Source organism: Ranitomeya imitator, chromosome 10 (genome assembly GCF_032444005.1).
Source record: "Ranitomeya imitator isolate aRanImi1 chromosome 10, aRanImi1.pri, whole genome shotgun sequence".
NCBI classification, from domain to species: Eukaryota; Metazoa; Chordata; class Amphibia; order Anura; family Dendrobatidae; genus Ranitomeya; species Ranitomeya imitator.
Window position 1 is genome coordinate 1801596 of NC_091291.1, and position 23615 is coordinate 1825210.

The following is a 23615-nucleotide window of genomic DNA, read 5'->3' on the forward strand; positions in this document are numbered from 1 at the left end:
GGGCAGGCTGGTGACTTGTCTGGGGTGGTCTCCATGCTGACGTGCTCCTCTCTGGCCCCCAGGATGGCGTGCTGTCTGAAGGACGAGCTGCTCTGCTCTATCTGTCTCAGTATATACCAGGACCCCGTCAGCTTCGGCTGTGAACATTACTTCTGTCGTAAATGCATCACTGAGCACTGGAGCCGGCACAAGCTGGGGGGCCCCCTGGACTGTCCCGAGTGCCGGAGGACCTTCTCGGAGCCCACCTTGTCCCCCAGCCTAAAACTGTCTAACATTGTGGAAAGGTACTCGGCCTTCCCCCTAGACGCCATCCTGAGCGCCCAGAGAAGCTCTTTTCCCTGCAAAGACCACGACAAAGTGAAGCTTTTCTGCCTGACGGACCGCACCGTTGTCTGCTTCTTCTGTGATGAACCCTCCCTTCATGAGCAGCACCAGGTGACCAATGTGGACGAGGCCTTTGAGGAGCTGCAGGTGAGGGTACAGAGGTATGAGGGGGCTCAAGGGACGACAATCCAATACAGGTGTGTGACGGAACAAAAGGGATGACCCTCTAATACAGGTGTAAGGGGGAACAAAAGGGATGCCCCTCTAATACAGGTGTAAAGGGGAACAAAAGGGTGATCCTCTAATACAGGTGTGAGAGGGAGAACACAAGGGATGATCCTCTAATACTGGTGTAAGGGGGAACAAAAGGAATGACCTTCTAATACAGGTGTAAGGGGGAACAAAAGGGATGCCCCTCTAATACAGGTGTAAGGGGGAAAACAAGGGATGACCCTCTAATACAGGTGTGAGAGGGGGAACACAAGGGATGACCCTCTAATACAGGTGTGAGAGGGAGAACACAAGGGATGACCCTCTAATACAGGTGTGAGAGGGAGAACACAAGGGATGATCCTCTAATACAGGTGTGAGAGGGAGAACACAAGGGATGATCCTCTAATACAGGTGTAAGGGGGAACACAAGGGATGACCCTCTAATACAGGTGTGAGAGGGGGAACACAAGGGATGACCCTTTAATACAGGTGTGAGAGGGAGAACACAAGGGATGACCCTCTAATACAGGTGTGAGAGGGAGAACACAAGGGATGATCCTCTAATACAGGTGTGAGAGGGAGAACACAAGGGATGATCCTCTAATACAGGTGTAAGGGGGAACACAAGGGATGACCCTCTAATACAGGTGTGAGAGGGGGAACACAAGGGATGACCCTTTAATACAGGTGTGAGAGGGGGAACACAAGGGATGACCCTTTAATACAGGTGTGAGAGGGAGAACACAAGGGATGATCCTCTAATACAGGTGTGAGAGGGAGAACACAAGGGATGATCCTCTAATACAGGTGTGAGAGAGCAGAAGGGATGATCCTCTAATACAGGTGTAAGGGAGAACACAAGGGATGACCCTCTAATACAGGTGTGAGAGGGAGAACAAAGAGATGATCCTCTAATACAAGTAACTCAAGATCAGTAATGTATGTACACAGTGACTGCACCAGCAGAATAGTGAGTGCAGCTCTGGGGTATAATACAGGAGGTAACTCAGGATCATTAATGTATGTACACAGTGACTGCACCAGCAGAATATTGAGTGCAGCTTTGGAGTATAATACAGGATATAACTCAGGATCAGTAATGTATGTACACAGTGACTGCACCAGCAGAATAGTGAGTGCAGCTCTGGGGTATAATACAGGAGGTAACTCAGGATCAGTAATGTAATGTATGTGCACAGAGACTGCACCAGCAGAATAGTGAGTGCAGCTCTGGAGGATAATACAGGATATAACTCAGGATCAGTAATGTAATGTATGTACACAGTGACTGCACCAGCAGAATAGTGAGTGCAGCTCTGGGGTATAATACAGGAGGTAACTCAGGATCAGTAATGTAATGTATGTACACAGTGACTGCACCAGCAGAATAGTGAGTGCAGCTCTGGAGGATAATACAGGATATAACTCAGGATCAGTAATGTAATGTATGTACACAGTGACTGCACCAGCAGAATAGTGAGTGCAGCTCTGGGGTATAATACAGGAGGTAACTCAGGATCAGTAATGTAATGTATGTACACAGTGACTGCACCAGCAGAATAGTGAGTGCAGCTGTTTAGTATAATACACGAGGTAACTCAGGATCAGTAATGTAATGTATGTACACAGTGACTGCACCAGCAGAATAGTGATTGCAGCTCTGGGGTATTGTCACGATAATGTATAAAATGGAGTAGGATTTTTCATTTTTCCTATTATCACGCACGCTGTGGGCTCTGACCCCCCTTCTCTCTTTGCTTCTGCTGCTGTGTGTGTGTTTGTGAATCCTAAACTTCTCATTCCCTCCCACCACAAGAATGTTTACGACCTCTGTAGCTGCAATAGACAATTCTCCCATCAAGTACCAGCTGAAACTGGTCTAGACTCTGTCAAAAGACATGAGGTTCTTTGAGGTTTCTATTATAGTAAGATATTGGGCCACCGATTTGGGCTAGAAAACTAGTGAGTACATATTGCGAATTCCCATCAGTAGATCTGTCAATCACTGTAAGCGCTAGCAGCTAAACACACCGAGTACAAAGTGCAGATTTCTCCTGAACCGTGTGGACCAACTAGTCCGGTATCGTTAGAAAGCAAATTTTAATATAAGATGAATGATGGGTGTGATGTGACTCTGCCATGTTCTGAAGGCAAGATATGAGGATTATAAGTATTGCTGGTACAATCTGTAACTTTGAGGAGAGGGGAGGGTGAAGGTAAACCAGCCCCTTTAGTGATGTCACAAGCCTGCAGGTATAAGTTACTGCACTCAACCCAGCCTTCATTCTTGCCTGGGATGTCACTACAGAAAGACCTCCTGATGCACTGGGATATTTGGCTCCGCCTACCAGCATGGTTAGCTAAAATTATCTAAGCAAATGTGAGTTTTATCTTTCTTTAATCCACTTTTTTTTATAAGGCTGGGTTCCCATTGCGTTATGGGACCGCGTTAAACGGACAGCGTTGCACGGCGAAATTAACGCCGTGCAACGCGGCCGTTAACGCGCCCATTCACGCTAATGGGAACGCGCTTCACTAGCGCGTGCCATGTTCGGCACGCGCTAGCGACGCGCCGGGGATTCCTGGCGCGCCGCGGACGCTGCTTGCAGCGTCCGAGGCGCGCCCGCGGTCCGTTCCCCGCTCTCGCAGATCGGGGATCTGCGAGAGCGGGGACGTTACCGCGACCCCGACCGCAGCCCCATAGAAAACATTGCGTTAGCGCAATCCGCTAGCGCTAGCGCTAAACGGATTGCACTAACGCAATGTGACGCTAGCCTTATTGCTGTACATACTTTGTCTCATGTTGTAACATCTTTACCTTTTATAAACACTGCCTAATATTTTGGAGTAAACTATAAAACTACTAGTTCGTATTCTTCATGTTCTATGCGAATTTTTCACGTGCCTGAAGTTAATTACGCTACTAAATTGGGTTGGCTCTGAACCCCTCTCTGTGAGAAATCTGAGCTGGTGGCAGCGAAGTGTGTTCTGGGCTAGGTGGGTGCCGCTGTCAGCGACGGAATGGGGTTTTATAAGCTATTGCCTGGCTGCGGCCTGAGCATTTATAATTCCCTTGCTGCAGCGTGCCTGCTAGCCAGTCCACAGTGAAGCAGCCCATCTGGCGACTAATTATCCCAGGTGTAGTTCCCTGACTGACCTGAAGGTAAGGGGGGCGCCGGACAGCTGCAAGCTCCGAAGCAGAACTGGAAAGCGGGATATACATAAATCCCTGCAGTTCGTGATATTGTAGCAGCAGTGGGATAACTAAAATAAGCCCCTGCCGTAAATTGATATATCAGCAGCCTTGTTTGTGTTTTCATCACAGTGTAGCAGTGGAGGGATAGCTGAGATAAGCCCCCTGCACATGTGATAGCCGTGTGCTGGCCAAAGGTCACCCCCGATTTGTTACGGCACCTGTGGAATAGTGAGTGCAGCTATGGGGTATAATCCAGGATTTCAGCTGGTTTGGTGGTGGTTTCCTTTCTTGCTCTCGTGCAGTCCTGGTTGTGTGCAGAGTCGGTGCCTTCTTGCCTCCTGTGTTTGGTGTGGATTACAATGTGCACTGACCCCATTGTCCTCAATCTAATATCCAGTGAGTGACACACACTGCATGGTCTTTGTGTCCCGGCTGCGACCCCCATCATCTGCTCCATGACTGTGGATGTTGGTGGTGATGGATAATGCTTAGTTTGTTGGTTTCTCTGATTCGGCTCTTCCCGTCTTCTGCATGGAATGGATCATTTTCTTTTTTTTCACTTTCAGAGAGAACTGAAAGAGCAGCTACAGGCACTGCAGGAAAGCGCACAGGGGCACACGGAGGCACTGCAGCTGCTGAAACGCCAGCTGGCTGAGACCAAGGTGAGACCTGCCAAGGTGGCTGACTGTGACCAGGGCTGTGGAGGTGGAGTCGGAGTCTGAGCCCATTTTGGTGGAGTCGGAGTTGGAGTCAGTATAAAATGGACCGACTCCTAAAATATATAATAAATTGGGTACAGTAGTTCAGTGCAGTTTGTGGAGAATATTTTTTTGATAAGAATTTGGTAAAGTTATGAAATGTCCTATAAATGTCTGTCCTATTCCTGATCTAAGGTCTAGACTTTTAGCTGAGATGAATCTTTGCTGTAGTTTATGTTAATGATAAGTAGTGAGGCTCCTCCTCTACAGATAAGGGTAAACAATAAACACACAGGGAAGGAATGCCTGCATTAATCTCAGAACTTCTGGAGTGAACAGGAAAGCAGGATTAAGGAAGGTAAGTACTTATTAAAGCATATCTAAACTTTCAATAAACTGTGCATAAATCAATAGTCCAGTATATGTTGTCTCCGTAATCTTGATGTTTTAGTTTATTTTTCCTCTTAGCTCATATTTGGAGAAATTAGCTACCCTGATGACTTATATACACTATACATAGAATAAAAGGGAGAAACTGTTTTCTAACATCTCAAGTTCAGAAATACAGTAACAGGATCGATGAGGACATATATATTTGTGTGTGTTCTGCAATATGATTCAGCACAGACATGCTCCCTCCCTCTTCCTCTCTTCATAGACTGTGAAGAAATATGATGTGAAGTATTTAATGAGCTGTACACTGAGACAAGCCTGACATTGAAAGTTCAGCATAAAGCTATCGAACGTATTTTACAAACTTTATACTTATCGTCTGTCCTATTGATTTATGCAAAGATTGTTTTATTGATATCCTAAATTATACAGTGCATGATTCTTTCCTTGCAAGAATTACAATATACCTTATTTTTTAACAGGACAAAAATATTTTGAGAGCGAATTTACATAATTACAAAATGTCTTAGAAGCATCTTATGAAGTCAGCTGTATTTTAGCATTTCACAGTGACTCAAGATAAAAAAAAAAATTTTGTGTGTCAGTGTATTAGTGACCCAGATGAAAACAAATGCTGTGATGCCAAAATAAATCAGTGCATACTCAGGCAGTGATAAAAATGCTCCTTCAAGAGATTCCAATCTAAGAAGACATTTACAACGCTACCACCCAGAAGTTTGCAAAGCTGTGATTGAAAAAGATCACAGCAGCACCAAGAAACCAGAGACCAGCACTTCCCGCCAGGCAAAAGAGGAAGAAAGAGGGTCTCAAACGTCAGTTACAAGATATTTTGTAAGTGACAAAGTTACTGCAACAATGATAGAAGATGTGTTCGAAAAACAGTTCATTGAGCTTGTTGTGAAGGACAGTGTACCATTATCATTATTTGCACGACCAGCATTAAAGCTCTTAATGGAGAAATAGCCTGCAAACTTGGTGTTTCTCTGGAAAGAGAAAGTATTAGAAAATTAGTGATTGAAGAAGCCCTTAACCAAAAGGAAGTTCTTAAAAATACTCTCAAGAGACGCTTTGTATTTCTTAAAATGGATGCCTGCACACGTCACAGAGTGAACTATTTTGCTATCAATGTTCGATATATTTGTGACCACAAAATAATTGTTACTGAAACGCTAGCAGTAAAAGATACTAAAGCTCTTCACAGCAGCCAGTTTCTCCAGACCTTAGTGGAAAAAGTTCTGCAAGATTATGAACTAAAAAAACACAGGTTCTTGCTATTGTAACGGATAATGCTGCAAACATGATAAGTACAATTAAACTGATGAATGAGAATAATGAAGGTGAACAGCAGCTGGAAGAACATTTCACAATCTATGTTGGAGATGGAAGGCCACAGTTCTGTTCCCATTACGGAGGAATAAACAGATATTACTACAGAAGAACAGCAACATGATTATTTACAATTAGATGATCTTGTTGAAGCTGCTTCACACCTCTTGGCTATTCATCACATGCGCTGTGTTGTGCACACGCAGCTGGCAATAAGAGATAGTCTGCAAGAGGGACATGCTGGAACTCTGGTGAGCAAAGTGAGGAAATTGGCTATTGCTGCCAGAACCCCCAAAATTGATTACATCTTGAAGAGACGTGCTGGGAAAAGGGGAAATTGTGGATCAAACCACTCGGTGGGGCAGCACCTATTTAATGATTGAGCTGAAACCCTTGCTTGTAGATGCAATGCCTTGCAAAAGTATTTGGCCCCCTGGAGGTTTTCAACCTTTTCCCACATATCATGCTTCAAACATAAAGATACCAAATGTAAATTTTTGGTGAAGAATCAACAACAAGTGGAACACAATTGTGAAGTTGAATGAAATTTATTGGTTAATTTAAATTTTTGTGGAAATTCAAAAAATGAAAAGTGGGGAGTGCAATATTATTCGGCCCCTGTACCTTAATACTTTGTTGCGCCCCTTTTGCGGTGATCACAAGTCTCTTGGGGTTTGTCTCTATCAGTTTTGTACATCGAGAGACTGAAATTCTCGCCCATTCTTCCTTGGCAAACAGCTCGAGCTCAGTGAGGTTTGATGGAGATCGTTTGTGAACAGCAGTTTTCAGCTCTTTCCACAGATTCTCCATTGGATTGAGGTCTGGACTTTGACTTGGCCATTCTAACACCTGGATACGTTTATTTGTGAACCATTCCATTGTAGATTTTGCTTTATGTTTGGGATCATTGTCTTGTTGGAAGACAAATCTCCGTCCCAGTCTCAGGTCTTTTGCAGACTCCAACAGGTTTTCTTCAAGAATGTTCCTGTATTTGGCTCCATCCATCTTCCCATCAATTTTATCCATCCTCCCTATCCCTGCTGAAGAAAAGCAGGCCCAAACCATGATGCTGCCACCACCATGTTTGACAGTGGGGATGGTGTGTTCAGGGTAATGAGCTGTGTTGCCTTTACGCCAAACATATCGTTTGGCATTGTTGCTAAAAAGTTCAATTTTGGTTTCATCTGACCAGAGCACCTTCTTCCACATGTTTGGTGTCTCCCAGGTGGCTTGTTGCAAACTTTAGATGACACTTTTTATGGATATCTTTGAGAAATGGCTTTCTTTTTGCAACTCTTCCATAAAGGCCAGATTTGTGCAGTGTACGACTGATTGTTGTTCTATGGACAGACTGTCCCACCTCAGCTGTAGATCTCTGCAGGTCATCCAGAGTGATCATGGGCCTCTTGGCTGCATCTCTGATCAGTCTTCTCCGTGTTTGAGATGAAAGTTTAGAGGGACGGCCGGGTCTTGGTAGATTTGCAGTGATATGATACTCCTTCCATTTCAATATGATCGCTTGCACAGTGCTCCTTGGGATGTTTGAAGTTTTGGAAATCATTTTGTATCCAAATCCGGCTTTAAACTTCTCCACAACAGTATCACGGACCTGCCTGTTGTGTTCCTTGGTCTTCATGATGCTCTCTGGGCTTCACACAGAACCCTGAGACTATCACAGAGCAGGTGCATTTATACGGAGACTTGATTACACACAGGTGGGTTATATTTATCATCATGAGGCATTTAGGACGACATTGGATCATTCAGAGATCCACAATGAACTTCTGCACTGAAAGTAAAGGGGCCTAATAATATTGCTCGCCCCACTTTTCAGTTTTTGAATTTCCACAAAAATTTAAAATAACCAATAAATTTAATTCAACTTCACAATTGTGTTCCACTTGTTGTTGATTCTTCTCCAAAAATTGACATTTGGTTTCTTCATGTTTGAAGCCTGATATGTGGGAAAAGGTTGAAAAGTTCCAGGGAGCCGAAAACTTTCACAAAGCACTGTATGGCCAACCCTCAGGTAACACTACATGAAGGTCAATGGACACAGGTGGCTGAATTGAAGGAATTTCTTCATCACCCATTTACAGTGACTAAAAAGTTACAAGCTGAGGATTTAACTCCTGCCATTTTTATAAAGGAGTGGAAGAACTTGTTGTTTTACCTGTCCCAAAGAGGAGGTTTAATCACAGATGGTATTGTTGCTTCAATGAAAGAGAGAGGGACACTGCAATTAGAAAATAAAACTCTTCTGGCAGCTGTTTATGTGGACCAGAGTCATCATATATTGGTGGATGATCAACAGCTTACTAAAGGAAAAGAAGCTCTGATTGAGGGAGCAGTTAGGATGAGTGGGCTACAGGACGGCCAAGAGCAAGAGGACTCGGGTCCTGCCAGTGCTGCTGCTGCCGTTCCTTCATCCTCGTCAGATGAGGAGTTTGATTTCGACAAGTATTTGAACGACAAGGAGCAGGCAAAGCGTTGCTGCAGGGAAAAATATTCCACTCGCATAGAAAACAGATTGACCATATTTCAGCAACGTTTTTCAAGAGTTCTCAAAGAAGTAGAAGAGTTCAATCATTCATCAAAACTGACTGCACGAGGCAATTCCTTCATACCCTGAAATTGTTAGAGATGTCGCCCATGTGGTCACTGCTTTATCACCAACCCAAGGTACCGTAGAGAGGTCGTTCTCCAGACTCAAAATAATTAGGTCAGATGTGAGGTCATCTATGGAGGAGGATCTGATGGAGGCGATACTATTTCTCAGAACAAATTCATAGACTGCACAAATGCTATTCAGTACGTTTTTGTTGAAAACTTTTTACTTTTTACACTTACTGCAGAGTGTATAATTGTAAATACGTAAAAATTTTTTGTTCTAAAGTTGTTTTCCAATAAATATATTTTATGTTCTATCTAAATGGCTTGATTATTGTATCATAATAATGATTAAAAGCCTGATGTTACCATTTTACCACAGTAAATTTATCACTTAAAATTAAACATGAGCCGTGTATGAGGGAGTCGTGGAGTCGGTGTCATGGAAATCGAGGAGTCGGAGTTGGAGTCAGAGATTTAGCCTACTGACTCCACAGCCCTGTCTGTGACTATATACTCGAGTATAAGCCAACCCGGGTATAAGCCGAGGCACCTAATTTTGCCACAAAAAACCTGGGTAAATGTATTGACTCGAGTATAAGCCAGGTATGTATTGTCCCCTCATCCCTGTCCTTGTATGCATGGCCCCACGGTCCCTGTCCTTGTATGCATGGCCCCACGATCCCTGTCCTTGCATGCATGGCCCCACGGTCCCTGTCCTTGTATGCATGGCCCCACGGTCCCTGTCCTTGTATGCATGGCTCCCTCTCCCTGTCCTTGTATGCATGGCTCCCCTCTCCCTGTCCTTGTATGCATAGCTCCCCCTCCCTGTCCTTGTATGCATGGCTCACTGGTCCCTGTCCTTGTATGCATGGCTCCCCTCTCCCTGTCCTTGTATGCATGGCTCCCCTCTCCCTGTCCTTGTATGCATGGCTCCCCCTCCTTGTCCTTGTATGCATGGCTCCCCTCTCCCTGTCCTTGTATGCATGGCTCCCCCTCCCTGTCCTTGTATGCATGGCTCCCCCTCCTTGTCCTTGTATGCATGGCTTCCCTCTCCCTGTCCTTGTATGCATGGCTCCCCCTCCCTGTCCTTGTATGCGTGGCTCCCCCTCCCTGTCCTTGTATGCATGGCTCACTGGTCCCTGTCCTTATATACATGTTTTCCCCTTCACTGACCATGTATGCGTGGTTCCCATAAAAAAAAAAAAAAAAATTCTACTTACCTTCCTGCGTGCCCTCGCAGCATCTGTTGCGGCAGAGCGATCACATGGCCCTGCTCATTAAGGTAATGAATATTCATTCCACGTCTATGGGAGTCGAAAGTCGTGAATATTCATTACCTTAATGAGTGGGGCCATATGATCGCTCTGCGGGAAGAGCTGCTGGTGCCGGAACAAGATGCTGCCAGAGCGTACAGGAAGGTAAGTAGAAGCTTGTTTTTTTTTTTACAGCTGCTGGAAGCCGGCGGCTGCGGCTGTAACTGTGCGCGCTATAAGAGAAATTAATATTCATTTCTCTTTAGCAGCGGCACAGGGTTTAGCCACAGCCGCCAGCTCCTGCCTCTGTGACCCGCTGCTCCGCCGCTCCCTCCCCGCCGTATTTCTGGGTCAATTGACTCATGTATAAGCCAAGGGGGACGTTTTCGGCACAAAGAAATGTGCTGAAAAACTCAGCTTATACACGAGTATATACGGTAATCTGTATCTTCCCCCTTTCAGTTTTCTTCCGTTGCTTTATCGTGTTTCCATGTGCAAATGAGAATAATGATGATCACTCTACACTGTGACAGTCCTTCAGATATTTGAAGACATCTATTAAGTCTCCTCTCAGTCATCTTTTTGGCAGCTAAACATTCCCAAATCCTGTAAATGTTCCTCGTAGGACATACTCTGCCGTCCGCTCACCATCCTGGTCGCTCTTCTCTGAACTTGCTCCAGTTTTCCAATGTCTTTTATATAATGTGGAGCCGAGAACTGAACACAGTATCCAGATGAGGTCTGACCAAGGAGGAGTAGAGGGATAATTACTTCACGTGATCTAGATGCTTCTCTTAATACATTCCAGAGCTGTGTTTGCCTTTTTTGCTGCTGCATCACACTGTTGACTCCTGTGCAGTCTGTGATCTATTAGTATACCCAAGTCTTTTTCACTCGTTCTGTTGCTTAGTTCTATTGCTCCCATTCTGTAGATGTAATTTTCATTTTTCTTGCCCAGATGTAGACTCTTGCATTTCTCCTTGTAAATACCATTGTATCATTCATCGCGCCCTCTGAACTGTCACAGCAGAGGAGCCAGGAGACGGAGCCGCACGCAGCGCTGGAACGGGGAGAGGTGAATATACTTACCCTCCTGGCGGTCCCTGACTCTCCGGTGGAGATCGCGGTGTGCGTTCAGTGTTTACGCATACCGCGATCTCCTGGGAGCGTCACTCTGTGGGGGCCAGACTGCGCCGGCGCTTGCGCCAGCGCAGTCTATAAAGGCTTCGGACAGAGTGACGCTCCCAGCGTTATATTATAGATATAAACCTCTGATCCGTCACTGCCAGGATCCCCCAATAACACCAGAACAGTATGCTGCCACCAGTTCCTCATTCGATATAAGCCCGGTCCGTTAACAAGCTTATATTGGGTCAGAAACTAAGCCCAGGTAGCGTAGAAGTACTAGTCGGACTCACGGACATGGAAAATCGGGTTTTGAGAAGATTACTTGATATTTTAATAGCCAAAAGGTGCACTAGATACTACAAATATATACAGAGAAATATACAGATATTACAGCCGGAAGTACAGATAAAAATTAGGGTACAGGTTGTGGATAGCAGTTAGCTGTATGTGTCAAGTTACCGTGTCTTATAGCATGTGGGCCCAGGGAAGCGCTGAGTCCACAGGTACTTCCTTAGTTCCTAGACAGTCTCCACACGTAACGTGACATGGCATCCAAGACAGAACGAAGACGGGGCTGGAAGTGTGTAGCTAGCTTTAAACCCCTAGCTCATCCTTCCCATATTTGCTACCGTCCCTCTGGGTTGGGCTGAATTCTCCTCCCTTGACCTCCTAGCTGAAATAATTCCTAATATCTGAGATGAGTCATAACTTCCTAGTGGGAGGACCAAACGGGAAGACTGACGTCTCAACGGGTTCATTGGGGCTGGACCGATACGAGGAGTCCAAACTCGGGTCGGCTAAGTGGTTCTGGAGAGCAAGTCTCGATAGCTCGGAATCCGGGAAAGCTAGAGAGATATGAGATGCGGGGTTGCGTGCAGGAGGCTCCCAGGATTCTGGTGGTATACCGGACATAACCATGAGATGCACAGAACGCTCATAATTCATCTTTAGATGTCGATGACGCTTGGTCTAGCTTTCATGGTACTTTCATGATTCATCTCTAGGTGTCGGTGACGTTCGGTCTAGAGTTTGCTTTGATGTTGGCTACCTTGCACAAAAGATAGCAGGGGTCCCAGCTCTACCCCTCTGTGCCTTCATTAACACATGGCCTCATGGCCTTCAATTCACTGGCCGTTTGAGAAAAGTCCAGCACTGGTGGAAATCTGTGTGCTTTTCCCAAGGGTGTGGGCCACATTTCCGGAGTGGAGGGAGATCTCCTGAATCTATGTGGCCTAAATTCTTAAAACCAAAATGAAGTCTCCCTCATCCCTCACAAAATGCTTTGCTGAAGTTGAGATATACTATATCTACTACATTCCCTGATCCACCCAGTCAGTGATTCCATCATGGAAGGAAATTAGATTAGTCTGACATGACTTGTTTGGTACAAACCCTTTCTGGCTCTGGTTAATTACTGTATTCTTATTCAAGTACTTACATATATGCTGTTTAATAATTTGTTCACAGATCTTTCCAGGTATAGAAGTAAGGCTCACTAGCCTGTAATTTTCTGGTATAGAAGTAAGGTTCTCTGGCCTGTAATTTTCTGGTATAGAAGTAAGGTTCTCTGGCCTGTAATTTCCTGGCTCCATCTTCTTTCCTTTTTTGAAGATAGAGACAACATTTGCCTTTCTCCAATCTTCTGGGACTTCTCCTGTTCTCCAGGATTTTTCATAGATTCTGGCTAGTGGTTCTGCAATTTCCTCTGTTAACTCTTTCAGTTCCCTAGGAGGAGAGTGAGATCCATATCACTTTTGTAAGCATTACACTGAGACTGGCACCTTGTTATTGGTCGGAGTACAATATTTATGGCCATTTTTTGTATCTAAATGTGCGGCCTTGTTTTTAACGAATTGTTTGTACACGTTGACTTGTTGTTCCTGTTATTACGTGTATATTACTGCAATTAATAAATACGGTATTATTTATTTTTCACCATATTATGATTAGACTTTATGGTTGGCCTTCCTTTTCTTTTGCTCTCCTTTGTGACATTCTGACCGTCCATTCTTAGCTACATCAGTATAGCTTGTGCGGGGTCAGGGATATTATTGGTGGGTACACGGCACTTTTTATTACTGTCACACCCTGGCACTCCTTGGTTGTGATTTTTTGTCTCTGTTCCCCAGGCTGATTCCTCTGGCCAGGAGATGTACCTTATCTCAGTGTCCTCTCTGCCATCTCTCTGGCTATGGACAGAGTGAATTCTTTTGTTCCTTCCATTGCCCCTGAAGATCAGTTCATGTTACATTTGGTTTCTTAGAGAACTCAGATGTAAAATAGGAATGTAAGGGGTCGGCTTCTCAGCATCATTTCTGACCACTTCACCCTACCCTCATATTCCCATCATCTGCCCCACATATTGGGTGGTTGTAGTCCCCCGTGTCAGGTGAATGCTGGGGCTTGTAGTCGCCCGTGTCCAGTGAGTGCAGGGCCTTGTAGTCCCCCTCTCCAATCTCCTCTGATCTCTGCCTCTTCTGCGCAGTCTTCCGCTAAGAGTCTCCGTGCCACCATCAGCGAGGCCTTTGAGCGGCTCCATAGGCTGCTGAGGGAGCGTCAGAAGGCCATGCTGGAGGAGCTGGAGTCAGACACGGCCCGGACCCTGACGGACATCGAGCACAAGGTGCAACGGTACAGCCAGCAGCTGCGCAAGGTGCAGGAGGGCGTGCAGATACTGCAGGAGCGGCTGACCGAAGGCGACAAGCACACCTTCCTGGCCGGCATCTCCTCCCTGTCCGAGAGGTGAGCGGAGAAGACCCTCCTCATTCACAGCCTGCAGCAAGGACGCTCCATCACCTCCAGGACCAAGCTCCTGCTGAGGCCCCTCCATCCGATCTCTACAATCTTGTTTTCTGTCTCCAGGTTAAAAGGCAAAATCCATGAGACCAATCTGACGTATGAAGACTTCCCCACCTCCAAGTACATGGGGCCCCTGCAGTACACCATCTGGAAGACACTCTTCCAAGACATCCACCCTGGTAAGTCGCCCGTGGGACCCCCCACTATGTGCATGGGTGGTCTGTGTGACGGTAAGAGAAGGGGTCCTGTTACTTTGCGGGTTGGATCCTGCTCTGGGGGGTGGATCCTGTTCTGATCCCCTCTTGTTACCCTGGGGGATGGATCCTGTTCTGATCCCCTCCTGTTACCCTGGGGGATGGATCCTGTTCTGATCCCCTCTTGTTACCCTGGGGGATGGATCCTGTTCTGATCCCCTCGTTACCCTGGGGGATGGATCCTGCTCTGATCCCCTCCTGTTACCCTGGGGGGGTGGATCCTGCTCTGATCCCCTCCTATTACCCTGGGGGATGGATCCTGCTCTGATCCCCTCTTATTACCCTGGGGGAGAGATCCTGCTCTGATCCCCTCCTGTTACCCTGGGGGTGGATCCTGCTCTGATCCACTCCTGTTACCCTGGGGGATGGATCCTGCTCTGATCCCCTCTTATTACCCTGGGGGAGAGATCCTGCTCTGATCCCCTCCTGTTACCCTGGGGGTGGATCCTGCTCTGATCCACTCCTGTTACCCTGGGGGATGGATCCTGCTCTGACTCCCTCCTGTTACCTTGGGGGGATCCTGTTCTGATCCCCTCTTGTTACCCTGGGGGATGGATCCTGTTCTGATCCCCTCCTGTTACCCTGGGGGGTGGATCCTGCTCTGATCCCCTCCTGTTACCCTGGGGGATGGATCCTGCTCTGACTCCCTCCTGTTACTCTGGGAGGTGGATCCTGTTCTGATCCCCTCCTGTTACCCTGTGGGGGTGGATCCTGCTCTGATCCCCTCCTGTTACCCTGTGGGGGTGGATCCTGCTCTGATCCCCTCCTGTTACTCTGGGAGGTGAATCCTGTTCTGATCCCCTCCTGTTACCCTGTGGGGGTGGATCCTGCTCTGATCCCCTCCTGTTACCCTGGGGGTGGATCCTGCTCTGATCCACTCCTGTTACCCTGGGGGATGGATCCTGCTCTGACTCCCTCCTGTTTCCTTGGGGGGGATCCTGTTCTGATCCCCTCTTGTTACCCTGGGGGATGGATCCTGTTCTGATCCCCTCCTGTTACCCTGGGGGGTGGATCCTGCTCTGATCCCCTCCTGTTACCCTGGGGGGTGGATCCTGCTCTGATCCCCTCCTGTTACCCTGGGGGATGGATCCTGCTCTGACTCCCTCCTGTTACCCTGTGGGGGTGGATCCTGTTCTGATCCCCCTCCTGTTACGCTGTGGGGGGGGGGATCCTGCTCTGATCCCCTCCTGTTACCATGAGGGGTGGATCCTGCTCTGATCCCCTCCTGTTACTTTGCGGGTTGGATCATGCTCTGAACCCATCCTGTTACCCTGGGGGGTGGATCCTGTTCTGATCCCCTCTTGTTACCCTGGGGGGTGGATCCTGCTCTGATCCCCTCCTATTACCCTGGGGGATGGATCCTGCTCTGATCCCCTCCTGTTACCCTGGGGGTGGATCCTGCTCTGATCCCCTCCTATTACCCTGGGGGAGAGATCCTGCTCTGATCCCCTCCTGTTACCCTGGGGGTGGATCCTGCTCTGATCCACTCCTGTTACCCTGGGGGATGGATCCTGCTCTGACTCCCTCCTGTTACCTTGGGGGGGATCCTGTTCTGATCCCCTCTTGTTACCCTGGGGGATGGATCCTGTTCTGATCCCCTCCTGTTACCCTGGGGGGTGGATCCTGCTCTGATCCCCTCCTGTTACCCTGGGGGGTGGATCCTGCTCTGATCCCCTCCTGTTACTCTGGGAGGTGGATCCTGCTCTGATCCCCTCCTGTTACCCTGTGGGGGTGGACCCTGCTCTGATCCCCTCCTGTTACTCTGGGAGGTGGATCCTGTTCTGATCCCCTCCTGTTAACCCTGTGGGGGTGGATCCTGCTCTGATCCCCTCCTGTTACCATGAGGGGTGGATCCTGCTCTGATCCCCTCCTGTTACTTTGCGGGTTGGATCATGCTCTGAACCCATCCTGTTACCCTGGGGGGTGGATCCTGCTCTGATCCCCTCCTGTTACCCTGGGGGTGGATTCTGTTCTGATCCCCTCCTGTTACCCTTGGGAGTGGATCCTGCTCTGATCCCCTTCTGTTAGCCTGTGGGGGTGGATCCTGTTCTGATCCCCTCTTGTTACCATGGGAGGTGTATCCTGCTCTGATCCCCTTCTGTTACCCTGTGGGGGTGGATCCTGTTCTGATCCCCTTCTGTTACCCAGTGGGGTGGATCCTGTTCTGAATCCCTTCTATTAGCCTGTGGGGGTGGATCCTGTTCTGATCCCCTTCTGTTACCCTGTGTGAGTGGATCCTGCTCTGATCCCTTCCTTTACCCTGGGGGTGGATCCTGCTCTGATCCCCTTCTGTTACCCTTTGGGGGTGAATCCTATTCTGATCCCCTCCTGTTACCCTGTGGGGGTGGATCCTGTTCTGATCCCCTTCTGTTACCCTGTGGGGGTGGATCCTGCTCTGATCACCTCCTGTTACCCTGAGGGGCGGATCCTGCTCTGATCCCCTCCTGTTACCCTGTAGGGGTGGATCCTGCTCTGATCCTGTTCTGTTACCCTGTGGGGGTGGATCCTGCTCTGATCCCCTCCTGTTACCCTGGGGGTGGATCCTACTCTGATTCCCTTCTGTTACCCTGGGGGTGGATCCTGCTCTGATCCCCTTCTGTTACCCTGTGGGGGCGGATCCTATTCTGATCGCCTACTGTTACCCTGTGGGGGTGGATCCTGCTCTGATCCCCTCCTGTTACCCTGGGGGTGGATCCTGCTCTGATCCCCTCCTGTTACCCTGTGGGGGTGGATCCTGCTCTGATCACCTTTTGTTACCCTGGGGGTGGATCCTTCTCTGATTCCCTTCTGTTACCCTGTGGGGGTGGATCCTGCTCTGATCCCCTCCTGTTACTCTGGGAGGTGGATCCTGTTCTGATCCCCCACCTGTTACGCTGTGGGGTGGGATCCTGCTCTGATCCCCTCCTGTTACCATGAGGGGTGGATCCTGCTCTGATCCCCTCCTGTTACTTTGCGGGTTGGATCATGCTCTGAACCCATCCTGTTACCCTGGGGGGTGGATCCTGTTCTGATCCCCTCTTGTTACCCTGGGGGGGGGGGGTGGATCCTGCTCTGATCCCCTCCTATTACCCTGGGGGATGGATCCTGCTCTGATCCCCTCTTATTACCCTGGGGGAGAGATCCTGCTCTGATCCCCTCCTGTTACCCTGGGGGTGGATCCTGCTCTGATCCACTCCTGTTACCCTGGGGGATGGATCCTGCTCTGACTCCCTCCTGTTACCTTGGGGGGGATCCTGTTCTGATCCCCTCTTGTTACCCTGGGGGATGGATCCTGTTCTGATCCCCTCCTGTTACCCTGGGGGGTGGATCCTGCTCTGATCCCCTCCTGTTACCCTGGGGGATGGATCCTGCTCTGACTCCCTCCTGTTACTCTGGGAGGTGGATCTTGTTCTGATCCCCTCCTGTTACTCTGGGAGGTGGATCCTGTTCTGATCCCCTCCTGTTACCCTGTGGGGGTGGATCCTGCTCTGATCCCCTCCTGTTACCCTGTGGGGGTGGATCCTGCTCTGATCCCCTCCTGTTACCCTGTGGGGGTGGACCCTGCTCTGATCCCCTCCTGTTACTCTGGGAGGTGGATCCTGTTCTGATCCCCTCCTGTTAACCCTGTGGGGGTGGATCCTGCTCTGATACCCTCCTGTTACTCTGGGAGGTGGATCCTGTTCTGATCCCCTCCTGTTACCCTGTGGGGGTGGATCCTGCTCTGATCCCCTCCTGTTACTCTGGGAGGTGGATCCTGTTCTGATCCCCCTCCTGTTACGCTGTGGGGGGGGGATCCTGCTCTGATCCCCTCGTTACCATGAGGGGTGGATCCTGCTCTGATCCCCTCCTGTTACTTTGCGGGTTGGATCATGCTCTGAACCCATCCTGTTACCCTGGGGGGTGGATCCTGCTCTGATCCCCTCCTGTTACCCTGGGGGTGGATTCTGTTCTGATCCCCTCCTGTTACCCTTGGGAGTGGATCCTGCTCTGATCCCCTTCTGTTACCCTGTGGGGTGGATCCTGTTCTGATCCCCTCTTGTTACCATGGGAGGTGTATCCTGCTCTGATCCCCTTCTGTTACCCTGTGGGGGTGGATCCTGTTCTGATCCCCTTCTGTTACCCAGTGGGGTGGATCCTGTTCTGAATCCCTTCTATTAGCCTGTGGGGGTGGATCCTGCTCTGATCCCTTCCTTTACCCTGGGGGTGGATCCTGCTCTGATCCCCTTCTGTTACCCTTTGGGGGTGAATCCTATTCTGATCCCCTCCTGTTACCCTGTGGGGGTGGATCCTGTTCTGATCCCCTTCTGTTACCCTGTGGGGGTGGATCCTGCTCTGATCACCTCCTGTTACCCTGTGGGGGTGGATCCTGCTCTGATCCCCTTCTGTTACCCTGAGGGGCGGATCCTGCTCTGATCCCCTCCTGTTACCCTGTAGGGGTGGATCCTGCTCTGATCGCCTTCTGTTACCCTGTGGAGGTGGATCCTGCTCTGAACCCCTTCTATTACCCTGTGGGGGTGGATCCTGCTCTGATCCCCTCCTGTTACCCTGGGGGTGGATCCTACTCTGATTCCCTTCTGTTACCCTGTGAGGGTGGATCCTGCTCTGATCCCCTTCTGTTACCCTGTGGGGGCGGATCCTATTCTGATCGCCTACTGTTACCCTGTGGGGGTGGATCCTGCTCTAATCGCCTTCTGTTACCTGGTGGGGGTGGATCCTGCTCTGATCCCCTCCTGTTACCCTGGGGGTGGATCCTGCTCTGATCCCCTCCTGTTACCCTGTGGGGGTGGATCCTGCTCTGATCCCCTTTTGTTACCCTGGGGGTGGATCCTACTCTGATTCCCTTCTGTTACCCTGTGGGGGTGGATCCTGCTCTGATCCCCATCTTTTACCCTGTGGGGGTGGATCCTGCTCTGATCCCCTCCTGTTACCCTGGGGGTGGATCCTGCTCTGATCCCCTCCTGTTACCCTGTGGGGGTGGATCCTGCTCTGATCCCCTTTTGTTACCCTGTGGGGGTGGATCCTGCTCTGATCCCTCCTGTTACCCTGGGGGTGGATCCTGCTCTGATCCCCTCCTGTTACTCTGTGGGGATGGATCCTATTCTGATCGCCTCCTGTTACCCTGGGGGTGGATCCTGCTGATTCCCTACTGTTGCCCTGTGGTGGATCCTGCTCTGATCCCCTCCTGTTACCCTGGGGGTGGATCCTGCTCTGATCCCCTTCTGTTACCCTGTGGGGATGGATCCTATTCTGATCGCCTCCTGTTACCCTCTGGGGGTGGATCCTGCTCTGATCCCCTCCTGTTACCCTGTGGGGATGGATCCTATTCTGATCGCCTCCTGTTACCCTGAGGGTGGATCCTGCTGATTCCCTTCTGTTGCCCTGTGGGGGTGGATCCTGCTCTGATCCCCTCCTGTTACCCTGGGGGTGGATCCTGCTCTGATCCCCTCCTGTTACCCTGGGGGTGGATCCTGCTCTGATCCCCTTGTTACCCTGAGGGGGTGGATCCTGCTCTGATCCCCTTCTGTTACCCTGTGGGGATGGATCCTATTCTGATCGCCTCCTGTTACCCTCTGGGGGTGGATCCTGCTCTGATCCCCTCCTGTTACCCTGGGGGTGGATCCTGCTCTGATCCCCTTCTGTTACCCTGTGGGGAGGGATCTTATTCTGATCGCCTCCTGTTACCCTCTGGGGGTGGATCGTGCTCTGATCCCCTCCTGTTACCCTGGGGGTGGATCCTGCTCTGATCCCCTTCTGTTACCCTGTGGGGATGGATCCTATTCTGATCCCCTCCTGTTACCCTAGGGGTGGATCCTGCTCTGATCCCCTCCTGTTACCCTGTGGGGAGGGATCTTATTCTGATCGCCTCCTGTTACCCTCTGGGGGTGGATCCTGCTCTGATCCCCTCCTGTTACCCTGGGGGTGGATCTTGCTCTGATCCCCTTCTGTTACCCTGTGGGGATGGATCCTATTCTGATCCCCTCCTGTTACCCTAGGGGTGGATCCTGCTCTGATCCCCTCCTGTTACCCTGTGGGGAGGGATCTTATTCTGATCGCCTCCTGTTACCCTCTGGGGGTGGATCCTGCTCTGATCCCCTCCTGTTACCCTGGGGGTGGATCTTGCTCTGATCCCCTTCTGTTACCCTGTGGGGATGGATCCTATTCTGATCCCCTCCTGTTACCCTAGGGGTGGATCCTGCTCTGATCCCCTCCTGTTACCCTGGGGGTGGATCTTGCTCTGATCCCCTTCTGTTACCCTGTGGGGATGGATCCTATTCTGATCCCCTCCTGTTACCCTGAGGGGGTGGATCCTGCTCTGAGGCTCCCTTATGATTTGTGCTCGGAGTTTCTCCCATTTCTGTGGTTGGGTGGTGCAGGTTCCCAGTTTCTCCTGGTCACATGGCTCAGTGGAATTCCTGATTGTTGTTTTTCAGTTCCGGCCGTGCTCACCCTGGATCCCGTCACCGCTCATCAGCGCCTCATCCTCTCGGACGACTGTACTATTGTGGCCTATGGTAACCTCCACCCCCAGCCGCTCCAGGACTCCCCAAAGAGGTTTGATGTGGAGGTGTCAGTGTTGGGCACCCAGGTCTTTGATGGGGGGGTGCATTACTGGGAAGTAGTGGTCTCGGATAAAACCCAGTGGATGATTGGACTGGCCCATGAAGCCGTGAGTCGGAAGGGAAGTATCCAGATCCAGCCGGGGAAAGGCTTCTACTGCATCGTAATGCACGACGGGAACCGCTACAGCGCCTGCACCGAGCCCTGGACGCGGCTCAATGTCAGGAGCAAACTGGAGAAAGTAGGGGTCTACCTGGACTACGACAAGGGGCTCCTCATCTTCTACAACGCTGACGACATGTCCTGGCTCTACACCTTCCGGGAGAAGTTCCCTGGAAAACTGTGCTCGTACTTCAGCCCCGGGCAGAGCCATGCCAACGGCAAGAACGTGCAACCACTGCGGATCAACACCGTGCGGATATGAGGGGGCCGTGTCTGCAGCGTTCATGACTTACCCCCTCCCTGACAATGTTAGTTCAGTGATTGGCCTCAGACCACCTCCGCTCAGGTCATTGCAGGTTGTGAGCGGTGCCATCGGTGACCTGCATCATTATAACATATTAATGGGCGGGGATATCATGCAGGCGTGAAGCCACGGCCGGAGCGGTCAGCGACACATCCACACGCAGCACAATACCCACATAGCAGATTACTATGGCTATGCTGCACCATTAAAGGGCCGGTCTCCTGGATTGGAAGCGTCGTCACTGGTGCCAGACCATCGTTTCCTCAGTTTTCCAGATCTCTGATTACTGTCAGTGAATGGTAATGTGTCACCGTGCTCAGCTGTGTCAGCAGGACTAGATCAGGATGGGCTTTACAGTTGGGACGGGATCCGCAGCCTCCTCACTGCAAATTATTCACTGACAGCAATCAACGATAAAGAACTGAGATTGTCTGTTATGTAGCTGAGAAGACCGGCCAGGAGGACCCTTCACCAGTATGAGCGTGTTATACCGGCCACGAGATAGGACAGCGGCTGCAGAGTTGTTTGTCATTTCCTCTCCGTAGTGGAGTGGAGACTTGTAAACTTTAGCTGTTAATTCATGATGAGTCCAAGGGGGCATTACCTGAGAGTCTCCTCTGAGGCTCTGGATACCTGTATGACATTGACCAATCATTCAAGTGAGAAAGGAAAGTGCTGTGATTTCTGCACCTACTGTGTAGAGCAGAGCTGAGTGTGATTACAAACACTTCCAGATCCCAACTCAGGGCAGTCAGAGTGGAAGATGGAGAATACAGAACAGCTGATTGTGACTGCAAATATGTCTGCAGAAGGAGATTTTTTGTCAGCTTTTCCCTCTCCACACTGGTACTGTTGTGAGAATATATCTTGAAATGTTTGTAATCGTACTCTGCTCTGCTGTATTCTCCTTCCCCCCACACTGACTGCCAAGAAAAGATCTGGAAGTGTTGGTAGTCACATTAAGCTCTTCTGTATACTTCCTACCCCACACTGACTGCCCTGAGAGATTTGGAAATGTTTCTATCAAACTCAGCTCAGCTGTATTCTCCCTCAATACACTGTACTGCCCGAGAGATCTGAAAGTGTTTGCAATCAAGTTCTGTTGTATTTTTCCACTGCTGCTGTATTCTTCTTCTCCCACACTGACTGACTTGAGCTATCTAGAAGTGTTTGTAACCACATTCAGCTTTACTGTATTCTCCTTCCCCCCACACTGACTGCCCTGAGGGATCTGGAAGTGTTTGCATCACACTCTGCTCTATACTACACAGTAGGTGGAGAAACTGGGGTCGGTGCTGTCTCCCTTGGATCACATCTCTTGTTTATGATTGGTCAATGGCATGCAGGGGACAAAGTGCACACCTCAGAGGAGACTCTCTTGTAACGCCCCCTTGTAATTATAATTATCACCAGCTAATTTCTCTGCAAAAATAAAACTATTCATTATTTGAAGGACCAGCCTTTTAAGAGCACTCCTATACTAGAGGGTATCATTAGTTAATGGACTGGCCCTTTATGAGGACTCCTGCAATAGAAGGCATCACTAACTAAATGACCGGCTGCTCCCTAACATGAGCAGCAAATGTATGCGGGATGAGTGTAGCCCTAATGCCTGGGCATCTGTAATGGGTGCAATGAATGTAAATAGGGGCTGCAGCGTCCATGCCGGGACATAATAAAATGAGTTGTTCACGGTGTTCTAAGATGTTGTCACCGAGTTCCCGGGAGGCTCTGGTCTCCACCTGCGTCTACTGCAGCAGAACATCACTAAGTAACTCTCCACCTTTACATGGAGGTAACATAGTAACATACATAGTAACATAGTTAGTAAGGCAGAAAAAAAGCCATTTGTCCATCCAGTTCAGCCTATAGTCCATCATAATAAATCCCCAGATCTACGTCCTTCTACAGAACCTAATAATTGTATGATACAATATTGTTCTGCTCCAGGAAGACATCCAGGCCTCTCTTGAACCCCTCGACTGAGTTCGCCATCACCACCTCGTCAGGCAAGCAATTCCAGATTCTCACTGCCCTAACAGTAAAGAATCCTCTTCTATGTTGGTGGAAAAACCTTCTCTCCTCCAGACGCAAAGAATGCCCCCTTGTGCCCGTCACCTTCCTTGGTATAAACAGATCCTCAGCGAGATATTTGTATTGTCCCCTTATATACTTATACATGGTTATTAGATCGCCCCTCAGTCGTCTTTTTTCTAGACTAAATAATCCTAATTTCGCTAATCTATCTGGGTATTGTAGTTCTCCCATCCCCTTTATTAATTTTGTTGCCCTCCTTTGTACTCTCTCTAGTTCCATTATATCCTTCCTGAGCACCGGTGCCCAAAACTGGACACAGTACTCCATGTGCGGTCTAACTAGGGATTTGTACAGAGG

The 23615-nt window shown here is 49.2% G+C and overlaps 1 protein-coding gene across 6 annotated transcripts in view; it reads left to right on the top strand.

Annotated features, from left to right (window-relative positions):
• The window catches only part of TRIM62 (tripartite motif containing 62), a 34614-nt gene extending 11696 nt beyond the window's left edge, over window positions 1-22918 (top strand). For all 6 annotated transcript variants that reach the window (XM_069741472.1, XM_069741473.1, XM_069741476.1 and 3 more), the window contains exons 2-6: window positions 63-471; window positions 4300-4395; window positions 13651-13907; window positions 14028-14143; window positions 20629-22918. In XM_069741472.1, the coding sequence (XP_069597573.1) occupies window positions 64-471; window positions 4300-4395; window positions 13651-13907; window positions 14028-14143; window positions 20629-21179 (1428 nt within the window). In that variant the 5' untranslated portion in view covers window position 63 and the 3' untranslated portion in view covers window positions 21180-22918. The remainder of the gene's footprint in view (window positions 1-62; window positions 472-4299; window positions 4396-13650; window positions 13908-14027; window positions 14144-20628) is intronic.
• The last annotated feature ends 697 nt before the right edge of the window (window positions 22919-23615 follow it).